Raw genomic sequence first — 17,527 nt, 5'->3', positions numbered from 1 at the left:
ATAGCCTTAAAAGGGCCCCAAGAGAGAAGCTCTGTCAGCTTCTTATCTAGAGAAAGCTCTCAGGGAGAACTGACCAAGTGGAAAACTTGAGCTTCTGTAGTACCACTACCTCTAGGGTAGAATACAAATATGAGAGCATTATAGAATATATATAAATAGATTCTCGTAATCAAACATCAACCAAACACCCAACCACGGGAAACTGCCGGAGAGCTACAGCTCTGTTTAGGTGTGGCCACAGAACTTAATCCCCCGCTTCGGTGTCAAGGACATCTTCCTCCTCGGAGCTAGACAGTCCTAACATCGGGCTCTCGCTCGGGGTGGAAGAAGCTGCAGAGCGGGCTTCTGTATGCCGTAGGGAAGCGCTGGAGCCAACAAGCGAGGGACAAGAAAGGGCCAAAGCCATCTCGAGCTCTTCTGCCAGCTCCTTCTGCGACCCTCCACGATCTGACCCGAACCGTGAGGAGCACGAGCCTGGCCTTGAATACTGCTTGAATTGCCTCTCGTTCACCATAACTAGATAAGGTAACGCTTTAGATTACAGCCCGCAAAGTACTGCGCAAGTAAAACGAATTTACAGCATACATTTTTTGATAGCAGAAGTGCAGCTGTTTTGGTTTGGGATTCATTGTTTCAAGGCTTTAACATGAGCTTTAAGTAAAACTAAAACTATTGCAACTTTTTTTTAACATTTTTTTTTTAAAATACTCTTGTTCCATGTAGTTACAGGGTAAATGGTGCTTGTTACCCTCTTGTTCCATGAAGTTACAAGGTAAGTACAATACAAATATAATCTGTATAACATAACACACAATCTGATTTCACTGACTCTTTTATTCAGTGTTTCCGCTACATTCATTCTGCCGTGGCGGGCCGCCACACCTAAAATCATCCCGCCACGGCTGCAGCTTCTCGGTCCGATATTGTATGTGTTATTGTTAAGCCCCACTAAAGGCATACAAAACATTGTAAAGCACCATAAAGTTTTCGCACTATATTCCAAGACTTCTAAAGTGATTCAATAGCATAATGTGAGGTAAAAATGTATATTTAAGTCGTTAAGTTAAAGTTAATGGAAACTCATCTCTCCTCAGTCATTCTCCATTCAGCATTCAAACAGCACGTCACGTTCGGGTACGACAGTAACACGACGACACTCTCTTCAAGATCAATGTTCCCATTATTATACTTTATTTGTAGATAAAGATCTATAGTTTGCATAAAATTACTTTATCTTGCTGGAGTTTATAGCGCTTTCTAAATCATATTCCTTTCTCCCGGGTGTCTGTTACTACAGCACTAGAGTAGAGAGCACTATGAATTGTTCTTCATGCGCACTGTAAGTTAACTGAAATTTAAAACTGTTAAAAGAAAAGGCTCAATAAACTGTTGCATAGATATAATACATTAAGCATAGATAGATATAATCTCTTCGCTTTGAACTTTTCAATGCGAAGCGCTGCACGCTGTGACTTCGCGTTGCTTCAAGTGCATCATTCTGCGCACGGGATGCGCATAATCGCTTTGCCGCTCTTATTGGCGCCTTTCATGTTATAATGCTTAGGGGAAGTTTAAACACCTGTGATAAGGGGGCGTGGCCAGTGGGAATATCACTCATGGGCCACGCCCCCTCCCCTGGCGAAATGGGCCTGCCACCACGGCTGGAAAAAATCCTAGAGGAAACACTGTTTATTTGAAAAAATTAAATTAAAAACAGATTTACAACACTTCTTATTCGTTTAAAACTAGTTTTTTTTTAAAGCTGGAGTCCGTAGTTTTTCTTCTTTGTCGCCATCTCTGTTCGAAACCTGCAATTGCAGTTCCCTTTCGAACGGTCACTTCGTATTGCGTGGCTATACGCAGTGGGAGAAACTCCTTTTCCTCGATTTACTGAAGCCTTTATGTAAAACGCATTTGCAGCTGCACAGCAGAACATGAGCGTCTGGCTCGCTCATAGGCTGCGCTGCGGCAACTGCATATCCAATGGCGCGGGCCAAGGGGGCGTGACCTCAGACTATAATAGTCCCCGAATTTGCCATTATAGCAGATTTTACTCCTTCAGCAACAAACTTCACAGCTCTGACCATTTATTGAAACCTTCGCCGTCGAACAAGCCTTCAGCCTGAGCGAGCTACAGTTCAGCAGACGACACAATTCAACCGTGTTTCTCCTGACGCCGTCTCTCCTGTGGCTATCCGGCGATATCCTTTTCATTATTCATTGTATTTCTGTGTTTTTTATCTGTACGAGCGTTGTTTCAAATGCCTCGTGTCAAGACCTGCGCCACGTGTGGATGCAAGCTGCACGAGGCGGACGAACACGCTAACTGCATTCCATGCCTGGGACTTCACCACGCGGAGAATGCACTGTCTGCCGGCGGATGTGCCGCCTGCAAGAGCATGCCTATCTCCGTGCTGCGAACTCGGCTAGGCCTCTCCCGTGATGGCGACGCCGCCTCTCCCGCGCTTCCCTCTCCGGCCCTACTTCAGCCGAAGAAGAAGAAGCGCCGAAGCCAATGGCAACCGGAGAGCATGGATGTTAGCGAACGCACGCAGGCCACGTCCCCGCGTGCCTCACTCTCTCCAGCTCCTTCATCTCCGGTCCTGTTCGAGGGAGATCAGACGAAGTTTTTTCCCAAAGTACACGAGGAGCTCACCAAAGCCTGGCGGACTCCTTATTCTACACGAGGCCCCGCAGTTTCTGCGACGCTCTCCTCCGTGGATGGAGTAGCGGAAAAAGGCTATGAGTCGTTGCCGCCTCTCGAAGAGGCGTTGGCCGCTCATCTCTGCACGAACACAGCTGCTAGCTGGCGAACTAGAGCTGTACATCCTAACAAGCTGTGCCGTAGCACTTCAGCCCTCGCTGGACGCGCGTATTCCGCCTCCGGTCAGGCTGCATCGGCCCTGCACACGATGTCCGTGCTGCAGGTTTACCAGGCCAAACTCCTCCGGTCTATGGACGAGGCTGGCCCGGACACTGAGGCCTTTCGGGACCTTCGAAGCGCCACGGACTTGGCCTTGAGAGCTACCAAGGCCACAGCACAGGCTATCGGGAGGAATATGACGAGTTTGGTCGTGCTCGAGCGCCACCTCTGGCTTACCCTCGCTGACATTAAGGACGCGGAGAGAACGAGGTTCCTCGACGCCCCAGTATCCAGCACCGGCCTCTTCGGCCCGGCGGTGAAGGGGTTCTCGGAGAGATACACCGAGGCACAGAAAGCGTCCCAGGCCATGCGTCACTTCCTGCCTAAGCGCTCTAGCTCGGCATTGAGTGCTCACAAGCTAGCCCCGTCGACGCCTCGGCCAACAAAGCCCGCGAAACAGGCCTCTCAGCACCGCCCTGCGGCTGATGCCCAGCGCCAGCCAAGAGCAACCAAGCGCTTCCTGCTTCCCCGACGCCAAGGCCCGAGACCAAGCGCCGTGTCCCACACAGCGCCGCCAAAGTCGTCCTAGCACGCAGAGGAAAGAAAGAGGGCACGGGGCGATAGAATTAGTCCCCCCCCCCGCGCTTAAACATATGGGTTTTTACAGCCGCTATTTTCTGATTCCGAAAAAAGACGGCGGTCTCAGACCCATTCTAGATTTGAGACATTTGCTCTCATGAGGCGGCCATTCAAAATGTTAACTATCAAACATATCCTCGCACAAGTGCGCCCGGGGGATTGGTTTGTCACAATGGATCTGAAAGATGCTTACTTTTACATTCAAATAAATCATGGTCACAGGCCATTCTTGAGATTCGCCTTCGAGGGCCAGGCTTATCAATACACCGTTCTGACGTTCGGTCTATCTTTTGCACCCCGCATATTCACGAAGTGTGTGGATGCAGCGCTTTCTCCTCTGAGACATCAGGGAGTGCGCGTGTTAAATTATCTCGACGACTGGCTGGTGCTGGCACAGTCGAGAATCGAGCTGTTAGCTCACAGGGATTTGATTCTCGGCCATCTAAAATGTATGGGTTTCACAATCAATGTTTCAAAAAGCAAACTAACCCCCAGCCAGAGCGTGATCTTTCTGGGCACAGTTTTAGACTCGAGAGCTATGACAGCGCGACTCACACCAGAGCGCGCGCTCTCAGTACGAGCGCTTGCAGGCACTTTCAGAGCGCGCGAGCACGCGCCACTGAAGAAATTTCAGAAACTGCTTGATCTCATGGCAGCAGCATCGCCAGTACTCCGCTTGGGATTACTGCGCATGCGCCCGCTGCAGCATTGGCTGAAACGCCGTGTGCCAACTCACGCATGGCAGTCAGGCAACTTGCGCGTTATGGTGAATCACGGTTGTTTAAGAACCCTGATTCCCTGGCGGGCTCAGAACTGGTACCACAAGGGGGTGACAATGGGAACACTTTCCAGGAGGAAAGTGGTTCTTGCAGATGCGTCCAACCTGGGTTGGGGAGCGCTGCACGAGGGCATGCCTGGATCCGGCCTCTGGTCGAGCACGGAGCAGAGCTTACATATCAGCTGTCTGGAGATGAAAGCAGTTGGGTTGGCCCTGAAGGCATTTCTGTCGAACCTCAGAGGTCACCACGTTTTAGTCCGCACAGACAATATGTCAGTGGTGGCCTACATAAATCGCCAGGGGGGCATCAGGTCAGGAAACCTGCATGCGATGGCGAGAGACCTCCTCTTATGGGTACAAACCAACTTGAGCTCTCTGAGAGCAGCGCATATCCCAGGCGTCCAGAATTTGGGTGCGGATATGCTCTCACGGGGCAACATTCCCCTCGGCGAGTGGTCCCTGAACCCACAGACGGTCAGTCTGATATGGAAGGTGTTTGGCGAGGCCGAAATCGACCTTTTCGCCTCGAGAATCAACACCCACTGCAAATTGTTCTTCTCAAAGAACAGGGACGCGCTGGCCCATGTCTGGCCCAACCGTCCCCTTTATGCCTTTCCCCCCATTTCAATGATTCCACAAGTCATCAAACGGGTCAGAGAGAGCGGGTGCCCAGTCCTTCTGGTGGCTCCTATCTGGAAAACCAGACCGTGGTTCCCGGAACTGGTTCAGTTATCGGACACAATCCCATGGCCTGTCCCACTGAGGAAAGACCTCCTCACACAGGCGAACGGAACATTGTGGCATCCGAGACCCGATTTATGGGCCATCCATGTTTGGCCCCTCAACGGGTACCAAAGGACCTTCCTGAGAAGGTCTTAAGCACCATATCTGAAGCCAGGGCCCTGTCGACTCGGCACCTTTATGCTTCAAAATGGTCTGGTTTTTCCAGCTGGTGCTCGAAAAACCAGGCTGACCCAGAGTCATGTGAGATATCTGTGGTTCTTTCATTCTTACAGGAGCTGCTGGATGCGGGTCACTCCCCGTCCACGCTCAAAGTGTATGTGGCAGCCATAGCGGCACATCATGTTCTGGTGGCTGGCCAGTCACAGGGAAGAAACGACCTGGTCGTGAGATTCCTTAAAGGTGCTAGGAGAATGAACCCCTCCAGACCTCCGTCTGTGCCGTCTTGGGACCTCTCCACGGTCCTGGGGGCTCTGAAAGGTCCGCCTTTTGAACCGCTCCAATCGGTTGATCTAAAACCTCTCTCGCTGAAGACCGCTCTCCTTATGGCGTTGGCATCTATCAAGCGAGTGGGAGATCTGCAGGCGCTCTCTGTGAGCCCTGCATGTTTGGAGTTGGGTCCAGATGACTCCAGAGTCATCTTCAAGCCCAGACATGGTTACGTTCCTAAAGTGCTCTCAACACCGTTCAGAGCACAGGTGGTGACGTTATCCGCCCTCCCTCCTTCTGCAGAGGATGGAGAGGTTAATCTTCTCTGCCCTGTCAGAGCGCTGAGAATCTATCTGGAGCGTTCTGCGTCTTTTAGACAATCAGAACAGCTTTTTGTCTGCTTTGGTGGTAGATCCAAGGGGTATCCAGTCACTAAGCAAAGACTGTCTAGATGGATAGTGGATGCTATTTCTATGGCTTATACCGCAGCTGGTCAAGTTTGCCCTATAGGCATCAAGGCCCATTCGACCAGAGGTATGGCCTCGTCATGGGCTTGGTCATCTGGCATTCCCATTAGGGATATTTGTGATGCGGCCGGCTGGTCCTCGCCTTCCACATTTATGAATTTCTATAATATGGAAGTGCCTTCCCTGCAGGCGAAGGTGCTTTCGGTATGATTAAGACCCGTCGGTGGCCGGTCTTGTCATATAGTACTGTGCACAATCACATTCACATATATATACAACCCGCTGCTGGCCGGTTGTATTCATGCATAAACCCGCTGTTGCCGGGTAGATTTACATATATAGATAAACCCGCTTTGGCCGGTTATAATTTTATATATAAACCCACTTGACTGGTGGTATATTCATATACTAATGACCCCGCCAGTGTCTGGGTTCATTGGTACAGTAGGTTGGGTTATTGCTAACTGAGGTGTACTATTTTAGACCTGGCGGTGTCTGGTCTATTTATACATAATTATGCGGTTATGGCTTGTTCTGTATGCTCAGGGGTCCTGAGTTGCAGCCAGTTATCCAGTGCAGCGTTTTGCAGGGCGTCCCCACTGCGTATAGCTACGCAATACGAAGTGACCGTTCGAAAGGGAACTACTCGGTTACTCACGTAACCTCAGTTCTACCAGAAAGACTCGGGAGATAAATTGAATAGCTATATACATTTATTGACAACTCAGCAAGCTTAAATTTATGAGTTCTTTGGCGTAGGCCCCGTCTTTAGCGAGCAAAGCGAGGTTAGCCGAATCTGCATGTCCCGCCTGAGATGAAGGCGGGGGCGAAGCCGACCCCCTGGAGGTAAGGAAGGGACCATCCTGGTGGTGGTGATGGGGAGAATGGAGGGGAAGGTACCGTATTGGTGGTGGTTGGGGAGGATGGAGGTGAATGGAAGCGTCAGCATCTGCGAACTCAGACAAGTGTAAGTACCAATCTTATATACTGTGACTGTTAACACCTGATTGGATAGGGATGAGGTAATACATGGTGCGCTGATTGAGTCTTCCTGACAGAACTTAAGCTAAAGCTTCCTTTTCCCTGAGTTAGGGAACGAGTATTGCGTAGCCAGCCGCACTATAGTAACATGGCAAGTTGTCGGTTCAGTCGTTAAACCTGCTATAATGGCGAATTCGGGGACTATTATAGTCTGAGGTCACGCCCCCTTGGCGGGCTCTGACGTGTATGACGCAGAGTGATCTCATTGGTCGCACGTCAGAGGCGCCCGCGCCATTGGATATGCAGTTGCCGCAGCGCAGCCAATGAGCGAGCCAGACGCTCATGTTCTGCTGTGCAGCTGCAAATGCGTTTTACATAAAGGCTTCAGTAAATCGAGGAAAAGGAGTTCCCCCACTGCGTATAGCTACGCAATACTCGTTCCCTAACTCAGGGAACTGAGGTTACGTGAGTAACCGAGTAGTTATTAGCGGAATTATAAATTGTACGTGGGTTGTGCCCCGGCACAGTAGCCTGGGAAAACCCAGACAACTTCCGGCAAATTTAGATTTGCTTTGAACGTTAGTCTGGCAAAGAGCTCATTCAAACCCTTTTACAATCCGTCGAAATCGAGGCACCAATCAGAAACGTTGGGGCGGGCTTTACACGATGACGACAGCGCTGGGATTTTGAAGCAGATTTTGTAGCCTACATTACAAAGATGGATGCCGTCGTCGAACATCACTCGTTCGAATCAGCTATCGCGTCTGTTTTAAGCGATTTGAACGTTTCCTTTTTGTTAAAAACCAAGCAAAGAACAACACTCGGAAGATTCTCCACCGCTCTGCATACGTCATCTCCTTCATCGCTCTGATAGGTTTTAGGTCTATCCGCGACGTCCGTTGGTGACGCCCCTCATGAAATTATTTGTCTATGACGCTTTGCCAGACCATAACTCAGTTACAACTGAGAATGGTCTGGTTTTAACCAGGCTACCGGCACAGAACAGCGCGGATGAATCCAATGTTTTGAGGAGAATGTGCGGCTGTCAGTCACCGCGCCGGTGTGGATACTGGCATTCAGAATCACAGATTATTCTTTTTATATATATCACGTCAAACCGTGCAAATTATACTTTGTTCTCAAATTGTTAATGTTAACAACAACAGCATTGCCTGACTACATTTAATGCCCTTCAGATATTATCCTTGTTTTGGCATGGGCCGGTTGCAGTCTCTTTTTTTCGGTAGCCACTCCGAAGTCCGAACGAAGTCTTTTGCATTTTACAACGGGTGAATCTCTAGTTGTCACTGGTGATTGTCGTTTGAACCTTTCTGGATCCGCCATCAAATTGATAAGTTTAATTATATCAAGTGCAGTGAGAAAAGGCTATAAATCTCCACCTCCAACATCTTCACTCGCAATATAGCTTATACTAGCCGAGACTCCTCCTTTATGTGTATGTACAGATGTGTGTGTACAGATGTGACGTAATGACGTATTATAGCTTACTAGCCGAGACTCTTCTTTATGTGTACAGATGTGACGTAATGATGTATTATAGCCTACTAGCTGAGACTCTTCTTTATGTGTACAGATGTGTGTGTACAGATGTGACGTAATGACGCAAAGAAATTATTTAATTTCTCACGGAAATCCACCAGTACCACAGGAATTAAAAACATTATTACAAGCTTACCGTTTTGAATCGATCTAAGGCAAGCAGATAGTGTTGAATACTGGCTGGTTATGTACTTGCTCAAAAAAATATTTTGGATAATTTTTAACCCAAAAAACTTACGGAATGCAGCTTTAAATCAACATTTCATTTCAAATGCTTAAGTCTTGACAGAAACCACGTTTCGTCCTTTTTTTCTCTTGCTTGGCTTCTTCCTCCTTTTGTTCCTCTTTTTTTTCATTCTTTCCACTGATGAATCTTAAGAAGAAATCCTGTGTCTCTTGTTATTCTGTATAATGTATTAAAAGAAAATACAGTACACCCAGAAATGTTCTCATAATTTATGCATCTTTTACATTTACCCTCATGCCTTCTGAGATGTATACAACTTTCCTGCTTCTGTGAAACGAGTGTGAGACTGAAGTGCTATGCTATCCATCAATACTTCCTGAGTCAGTACAGAGTACAGTCATTTACTCTGGGTAAATTAAAGAACAGAGTAGCCCTGCTGTGATTGTAGGAGAACACTGGCATTTAGTGTGTCAGTCACAAGAGCACAACCCAGCCAGACAAGAACTCAGTGTGACGTCTACAGTTGGACCACATGTGCTTGCACAGAGAGTGTCTTGGTGCAGTTGTGGCTATAGAGCAGTGGTTCCCAACCCTGGTCCTGGAGCAATGCACATTTTAGAGGTGTGAACATGCTACATTTAGGTAAAGTTAGATTTTTTTTGTTAACGTTATGTTAACAACAGGGGTGTTTAATAGCTTTTAAATGCGTGAGCGTTATACTTTCACTTTCGAAATAAGCGTCAATTGGCAATTCAGCGTCAATTGCTTGAATGGACAGAAGAAAAAAAAACTCGCTGATAATAAAACTTTTATTTATAGACAGAACTTTTATTAGCATAACGAACGAATAAAAATAACCCCATGCATAGGCTGAAAAAAGTGAAAATCGGCAAACTGTGGGCCCAAACAAATAAGAACCATAAAACGTTTATTAACGAATAAGAAAATAAAATAGGCCTAAATAAATTACACAAAGTTTAAATAAGATAAAACCAAATAAATAAGAGACGAATATAACATAAAAACTTCAAAAAGGACCTTAGCCTACATAAATGACAGCACAAAAAAGTAAAACACTATAAATTGGCATTTATTAACATTGCTTGCAGTCTAGTAGAGTCAAAGAACATGACAGTTGAGACAAAGACAGACTTCATGACAAAGACAGTCTTGCAGTCAAGAACATGTAGACTGAGTCTACATGTTCTTTGCCAGAAAACCGAGCATGTTGACCATCTCTGGCTTAAAATGGGATCTTTTGGGGGTGACTATGTTCCCCATCATGCTGAACACCCTCTCAGATGCACAGCTTGTTGCACACACGCAAAGATACTTTTTGGCTATCTTTGCCAACAGGGGTAACCTACTTTGGTTCTCTTTCCACCAGGCCAGAGGATCCTGCTCTGCATGAATGGGGGACTCCTGAGCATAGGTGGCGATTTCTGTCAGCACCTTTTCTGGAATAGTCAGATTTACTGTCGCAGTGCCTGCTTTTCTTTTTAGTAAACTTGCCAGAGTTTTTTTTCTTTTGGGCTGCGGCTCGACGTCGGCTTCCTCGTTTTGTTCTCCCTCTCCTCTCACGGGGTGCGTTGACTGCGCTCTCCTACCGAGGATGACCGCTTCATCCTCTATCATTTTCTTGGTCTCTTCAACATTCGGGTCGTAGTCACCCCGGTAGCACGGGTCCAGGAATGTTGTCTTGCGAATAAGCTGCAGGCTTGCTTCTGGCAGAGCTTTATATTTATCGTCTAAAATAGACATGATGCCGGCTTTCAGGTTGGCTGTCAGATGTCCATCCTCATCCGATGGGGCCAATGTGTCCTCTTTAATGAGACGCAGCACAGGTAGAAGAGATGACGCGGTTACATAATTCTCTCCGGACAGAACGTCTGTAAACTCGCTCACTGGCTTTAACGCTTTGTTCAACGATTGCAACACATCCTCGTCTTGCCATGTGATGCTCACATTGACTTTATGGTCATCAGCTAGAACTCGATTGATGGCCGTCCTCTGCTCTAGCATCCTATCAATCATTTTTTGCTTGGGGCCCCAGCGAGTTGCACAGTCCTCAATGAGAAAATAAATCCAATTATTATTATTATTATTATCAATGACAAATAAAAAAAGATGTGGTAGACTATTAAAGTCTAAATTATATAGCCCAGAACAAAGTAAAACTGCATCAAACATTTACTTTATTTAGGATTTATTATAAATCATTTATACATAGCCTCAATAACGAAAAAAAAAAACTCTCTTAAACTGTTCAACAAAGCCTAATGGTTTTCTGCCGAATATATTTAAAGTAAACTAGCTTTTAGTGTTTTATAATTTTATACTTTATTTACTATACTAAAGGCTTTTTTATAAGAACTAAGAATAAACTTACCGTCACGAGTGAGTGCTCTGGGAGGCCAAGCTGGACTTGGGCTTTCTTCAGCTCCCTTCTCCTTTTCCAGCTGTGAGAGAAGAAGCCGTTTATGGTGCGACAAACTGCGAGGGCGCGGTCTGTGCGGGCTTTCTCCGTCTTCTCAATAGTGTTGGACACAGCTAGGTTCAAGTTGTGCCCAAAACAGTTTAACCACGGCCAGCCTAAATTACGAACAGCCGCTTTAATATTGCTTCCACTGTCTGTCGTGACACAAGACACGTTATCCTCTTTTAATCCCCAGTCATGGAGAGCCTCCTGCAAAGCATCAGCCAAGTTAGCAGCAGTGTGGTCCTCGGGCAAAAAACTTGTTTGGAGACATTTTGACACCAGTGTCCATTCCGTGTCAATGAAATGGAAAGTCAGTGACATGTAAGGTGTCATTTTTGTGCTGGACCACATGTCTGTTGTGAGTGAAAAATAATCAACTGCTGAAACAGCCTGTTGCAGCTCACCACGGACACGGTTGTAGGCACGTGGGATAGCGGTGTTAGAGAAATATGAACGCCCGGGCAATTCATACTGGCTGTCGAGTGTTGTTATGAGGTCTTTGAAAGATTGTTTTTCAACCGTGTAGAAAGACACCATTTCTTTGCAGATATACTTGGTCACTGCATCAGTGCATTTGTTCCACCTCACACTGTCCCTCTTATATTTGGTGCATCGCGCAAACGCAGTACTAATTGATTGTTGTACCAGTGTGTCTGGCTTCTGCGGTCAATGTTTTACTGCAGTGCCCATATTGGCAGCCTCATTCTTGTGGTGCGCTTGAAGGTGCGTGTATAAATTACTTGTGTTTCCTCCAGATGCTGCAACCTTTGCCACGAAAAAGTTTGCAGATTGGCTCATTAACGTTTTCAGGTTCCATTTTTGAATTTAGTTTGAACCCAAAATATTGCCAAACAGGCGCTTTTGCATTGCGTTTTGACACCAAATCTTCCGCCATTATCTTGCTTTTCTGTAATTTGACTCGTTCTCATCTCCACACGTGCTAAATGGAATTTGACTCCTGATGCTTGCTGATCTGTGACGTGACTGGCTCTTGGCACGCACTGCGCAGTTCAGTTTTTAATTATAATGTATGCTCTCTTCTGAACTAAATAATTGATAATTATTATTTTTAATTAATTCAAATAAATATTTTAGCAAAAACGAATACTTTAAAAAAGTCAAGACATCGCGGTGTCACGGTGGGAAAGTGATGTCACCGGTGATGGGGCTTAAAACCGGTAACACCGTCAACACCGTCTATCACGGCAAGCCTAGTCTCGATTTCTGTTGAGACATTCAGATGGTAGAGTCAGAATTTGGCGTAAACAGAATGAGAACATGGATCCATCATGCCTTGTTACCACTGTGCAGGCTGGTGGTGGTGGTGTAATGGTGTGGGGGATGTTTTCTTGGCACACTTTAGGCCCCTTAGTGCCAATTGGGCATCGTTTAAATGCCACGGCCTACCTGAGCATTGTTTCTGACCATGTCCATCCCTTTATGGCCACCATGTACCCATCCTCTGATGGCTACTTCCAGCAGGATAATGCACCATGTCACAAAGCTTGAATCATTTCAAATTGGTTTCTTGAACATGACAATGAGTTCACTGTACTAAAATGGCCCCCACAGTCACCAGATCTCAACCCAATAGAGCATCTTTGGGATGTGGTGGAACGGGAGCTTCGTGCCCTGGATGTGCATCCCACAAATCTCCATCAACTGCAAGATGCTATCCTATCAATATGGGCCAACATTTCTAAAGAATGCTTTCAGCACCTTGTTGAATCAATGCCACGTAGAATTAAGGCAGTTCTGAAGGCGAAAGGGGGTCAAACACAGTATTAGTATGGTGTTCCTAATAATCCTTTAGGTGAGTGTAGATGCGCATTCAGTGATTATAATGGCTTCTATTTGCTTTTGAAACAAAGCTCACATCCAGTGTAGGCAAATCTCAGCCGATAAGAGACTGAATGCCAGTGGACGGTGTCTATGGTGTGATGACGTATAACTATTGGTCGATGTCTTGCTCTGGAGGCGGGCATATGCAAATATGTTTCCCCAATGTGACATCTGTTTATAACAAGGAGGACGTTTTAAGCTATGAAACTTGCAGAATATTTGAATAGTACAAAGACAAAGACAAATTTGATTTATCATGCCATGACACTTTTAAATACAGTGTCACAATATTAGAAAGGCAAGAGAATGATATAGGAAATTATGTAACCAATGTAGTAACAAAATACGCATACTAATGCACTAAACATTGAGTAAACATTGTACAGACTTTTACACACACAGAAATTCAACTCGTGATGTCTGAAACCGAGTGAAATTTTCACTTCAGTTCTTACCGAGACACATAGATGTTTTGTTACGGTGAAGCTGAATAACAGGACTGTGATCTTTTCCATGTGCGTTTCTGACTTTATGGAGGTTGCTGATGAAAGACTTTATTGTGAGTGTGTAACAGGGTCTTACTCTCATCTGGGTTTGTAGAGGCCAGGATGGTGCTGTGGTTTCTTTTCACTTCTTCTACTTTCTCTGTCAGAGAGTCAATGAACCCTCGAATCTCCTCTACCTGAGAGACAAGAGGGAAATCAGAACTGATCAAATTCATGTTGTTATTAACACTAAATTAACACCCACGTCTATACAACCAATCAGATAATGACAATGTGGTGCTGAACAATCGTAGCACATTATAGCTTCAACCAATTTCCAAGGATTTAAACTTCAACCTCAGCCTTAATGTTCATTATGGTGAAGGAATAAGAGCCAGAGAAATATCTCATTTCATAGAAACTCAAAGACAGAGATGCAGTGTGCCTCCTACATGAAACACAAGTCATCATATGTGAAACCAGACTTGGCTAAACTATCCACTCAATTAAATCATAGTATGCAAAAGTATGCATGTGTATCTAAATAGGCTATAACATGTATAAAAAAAAGAATAATAAAAAACTAGTATATTGAAGCTGCCAGCAAACCCATAGAACTGATATTCATGGCACAAGCGAAGTGGTTAAAAGATGCAATCAGTGTTATTTCATAAACAGAACACAACTGCAGACTTTATTTAAGCTCTTCTGTGTGTCTGTTCTATAGCAGCATTGATGTGTCTGATGTGATGTGTGGTCTTCATCTTGCATTATTATTATAGTCTTTCCATGTGTAGCTGATTAGGAAACAGAACCTAGTAGAACTCAGGACATCTGTGTCATGTATTGTCTGTGTAGTTTTGTTTCTTTAAGATCGGTTTCAATCTCTGTGTTTAGTTCTGGATTTTTTTGGTCCTATAGTTACTGTAACGGAACAGGCTTCCGCTCCACTCCCTCTTCGCCACCGGAGGGATCCTTCCCCGGAATATTAACCATCCTTAGAAACTTCACTTCCCATCATGCCGCTTACCTGGGACTGATTACGCGACACACCTGCACCATACTGATTGCACACACACCTGCATGTCATTTACACACACATAAAAGCCACTTCCACACACCACTTCTCTGCGAAGTATTGTATTGCCCTGTCTTTCAATAACAAGCGTTTATTTCTGAGTTTGCCATTCTGTGTTCTGATCTTGGATTGTGTACCCCGACCTCTGACTGTTCTCTGCCTGTCTCGACCCGGATTGCCCTTTGGATTTGTATACTTCTGCCTGCCTTGACTATTGCCTGTGACCTCGACCTTCTCTGTGTTACCTTCGCTGCTTCTGTCTGCTGTCGATTACCCTGCCTGTTTGACCATTCTCATTAAAGCTGCAAATGGATTCCTCAGTATCTGTGCCATCATTACAGAATACTTCGCCACCCAACGATCCAGCAGCTGTCCTGCAGTTGTCCACGGAGCTCACGAATCAAGCTTCACGTCTTGAGGTACATCACCATCAACTGAACCATTTGACTTCCCTCACTGAGCAGCTAGTTCGGGGGTTACAAGAACTGCGTACAGAGATGAGAAACGCATCTTCCGCTCCCGCCGCACCGCAGCAAGAGGTCCCACCATCTCCAGCCATCCCGAGCGCCTCAGCCAACCCTCGGCTTGCTTTCCCAGAGAAATTCGATGGTAACACCACTAAATGCAAAGGTTTCTTACTACAATGCACCCTCTTCGTTGATCAACAACCCTCACTCTATACCACTCATGCGAGCCGCATAGCGTTCGTCTGCTCGCTGCTCACGGGTCGGGCGTTGGAATGGGCCACCGCGGTCTGGGGAACAGACGGAGCATCGTTTTCCTCTTTCAGTGAGTTCCTTCAGCAGTTTCGTCATGTTTTCGAACACCCCACTGCAGGAGGAAGTGCTGGAGAACAACTGTTAACTCTCACTCAGGGAAGAGGGACAACGGCTGAATATGCTCTTTCTTTCCGTACACTCGCAGCACAAACCAACTGGGTGGAGGATACCTTAAAGACTCTCTTCAGGAAGGGACTGACCACCGAACTCCAGTCTGAACTAGCCTGCCGGGATGAGGGAAGAGACCTAAACGAATATATCGATCTCGCCATCCAAGTTGATAATTTAATCCGTTCCAGACGTTCAGCTCGTGTCCCGCCACGCTATCATCAGGAAGCCATCTCCGTGCCCGAGCCCATGCAGATCGGGTTCACTCACCTCACACCCGAGGAACGTGAACGCAGAATGCAGAACCGTTTATGCCTGTATTGTGGTCAATCCGGACACCTGAGGGTCGCTTGCCCAACTCGTCCCTCTTCTAGCACTTCATCGGTGAGTAACTGCATAAGAACCAACTCAAACACATCCAGCCTAACCATACCAGTTCGTCTAGTGTTTCGGGATAAAGTGATCAATACCACCGCTCTGATAGATTCAGGAGCGGCTGGTAACTTTATTTCTCACAAATTCGCTGTGCAGGGCAAATTCGAATTATACCCTTGTCATTCTTCTTTGGCAGTGGAGGCGCTAGACGGTCGACCCCTCGGAGAGGGAAGAATTCACAGCATCACTGAGAACGTCAAACTTCACGTTGGATCACTCCATTCAGAAAATATCAAATTCTACGTCATTCAATCCCCTCATCACTCCGTCATACTTGGTCTCCCCTGGTTACGGAATCACAATCCACACATCTCCTGGAGGGAGGGTCAGATAACTCAATGGGACGCCACCTGTCAAAACCGCTGTCTATCCAGTGTCACTCGAATCTCCACTCACAGTCCGGACACCTCCACGTCAGATCCAGAAGGATCAAAAGTACCACTCGACTATGCAGATCTTCTCGAAGCCTTCAGTAAGGAGAAAGCCTCTCAACTACCAGAACATCGCTCCAGTGACTGCGCCATTGATCTTCTCCCCGGGGCTGCTCCTCCCCGGGGAAGAATATTTCCTCTGTCTCGACCTGAATCCGAGGCCATGAAACGCTACATTGAGGAGGAGTTAGCAAAGGGGTTCATTAGACCTTCAACCTCACCAGCATCGGCCGGATTCTTCTTCGTGAAAAAGAAGGACGGAGGACTACGACCCTGTATCGACTACCGTGGGTTGAACGACAACACTGTGAAGTTCAGGTATCCCTTGCCCCTGGTACCTGCCGCTCTGGAACAACTCCGTCAAGCCAAGTACTTCACCAAGTTAGATCTGCGTAATGCTTACAATCTGATCCGCATCCGAGAGGGGGACGAGTGGAAGACCGCCTTCTCGACCACTAGTGGGCACTACGAATACTTGGTTATGCCTTTCGGGCTGTCTAACAGTCCTTCCGTGTTCCAGGCTTTCATGAACGACGTCTTCCGGGACATGCTGGATAAGTGGTTGATTGTATATATCGATGACATCTTAATCTACTCGAACTCCATGGAGGAACACATTCAACAGGTCAGGCTGGTTCTGGAACGTCTAATTCAATACCAACTTTTCGCCAAGGCTGAGAAATGCGAGTTCCATCAGACCAGCACATCATTCTTGGGATACATCATCAGCCAGGAGGGGGTAGCCATGGACGAGAAGAAGGTCAGGGGAGTTCTGGACTGGCCGTTGCCTCGAACTATCAAGGAACTTCAGCGATTCTTGGGCTTCGCCAACTTCTATAGGAGGTTTATAAGAAATTTCAGCATCATCGCAGCTCCATTAACCGCCATGACTAAACGTCACTCTGCTCGTCTGAACTGGTCCACCGAAGCCCATCAAGCATTCCAAGAACTAAAGACTCGTTTCACATCCGCACCCATCCTCCGTCATCCAGATCCAGAACAAGCATTTATTGTGGAGGTAGACGCTTCCAACACAGGGGTAGGTGCAATACTATCCCAACGACAGGGCAATCCAGCCAAGATGCACCCCTGTGCTTTCTTCTCCAGAAAACTTACCTCGGCCGAACGTAACTACGACGTGGGTAATCGCGAACTACTAGCCATGAAGTTAGCACTAGAGGAGTGGCGTCACTGGCTGGAGGGAGCGAGTCAACCCTTCACAATTCTCACTGACCACAAGAACCT

General features: G+C 46.6%; 1 protein-coding gene across 4 annotated transcripts in view; it reads right to left on the bottom strand.

The window, feature by feature from the left end:
- The window catches only part of stx1a (syntaxin 1A (brain)), a 96,776-nt gene that overhangs the window by 60,393 nt on the left and 18,856 nt on the right, over nucleotides 1–17,527 (bottom strand). For all 4 annotated transcript variants that reach the window (XM_056264687.1, XM_056264685.1, XM_056264684.1 and 1 more), the window contains exon 3: nucleotides 13,549–13,648. In XM_056264687.1, coding sequence (XP_056120662.1) covers nucleotides 13,549–13,648 — 100 coding nt within the window. The remainder of the gene's footprint in view (nucleotides 1–13,548; nucleotides 13,649–17,527) is intronic.

The sequence above is a fragment of the Rhinichthys klamathensis genome, unplaced genomic scaffold (genome assembly GCF_029890125.1).
Source record: "Rhinichthys klamathensis goyatoka isolate OS25496 unplaced genomic scaffold, OSU_Roscu_1.1 h1tg000223l_1, whole genome shotgun sequence".
In the NCBI taxonomy this organism is placed as follows: Eukaryota; Metazoa; Chordata; class Actinopteri; order Cypriniformes; family Leuciscidae; genus Rhinichthys; species Rhinichthys klamathensis.
Note: the sequence above shows the minus strand (reverse complement) of the source record. Positions and strands in the feature narration are given on the sequence as shown.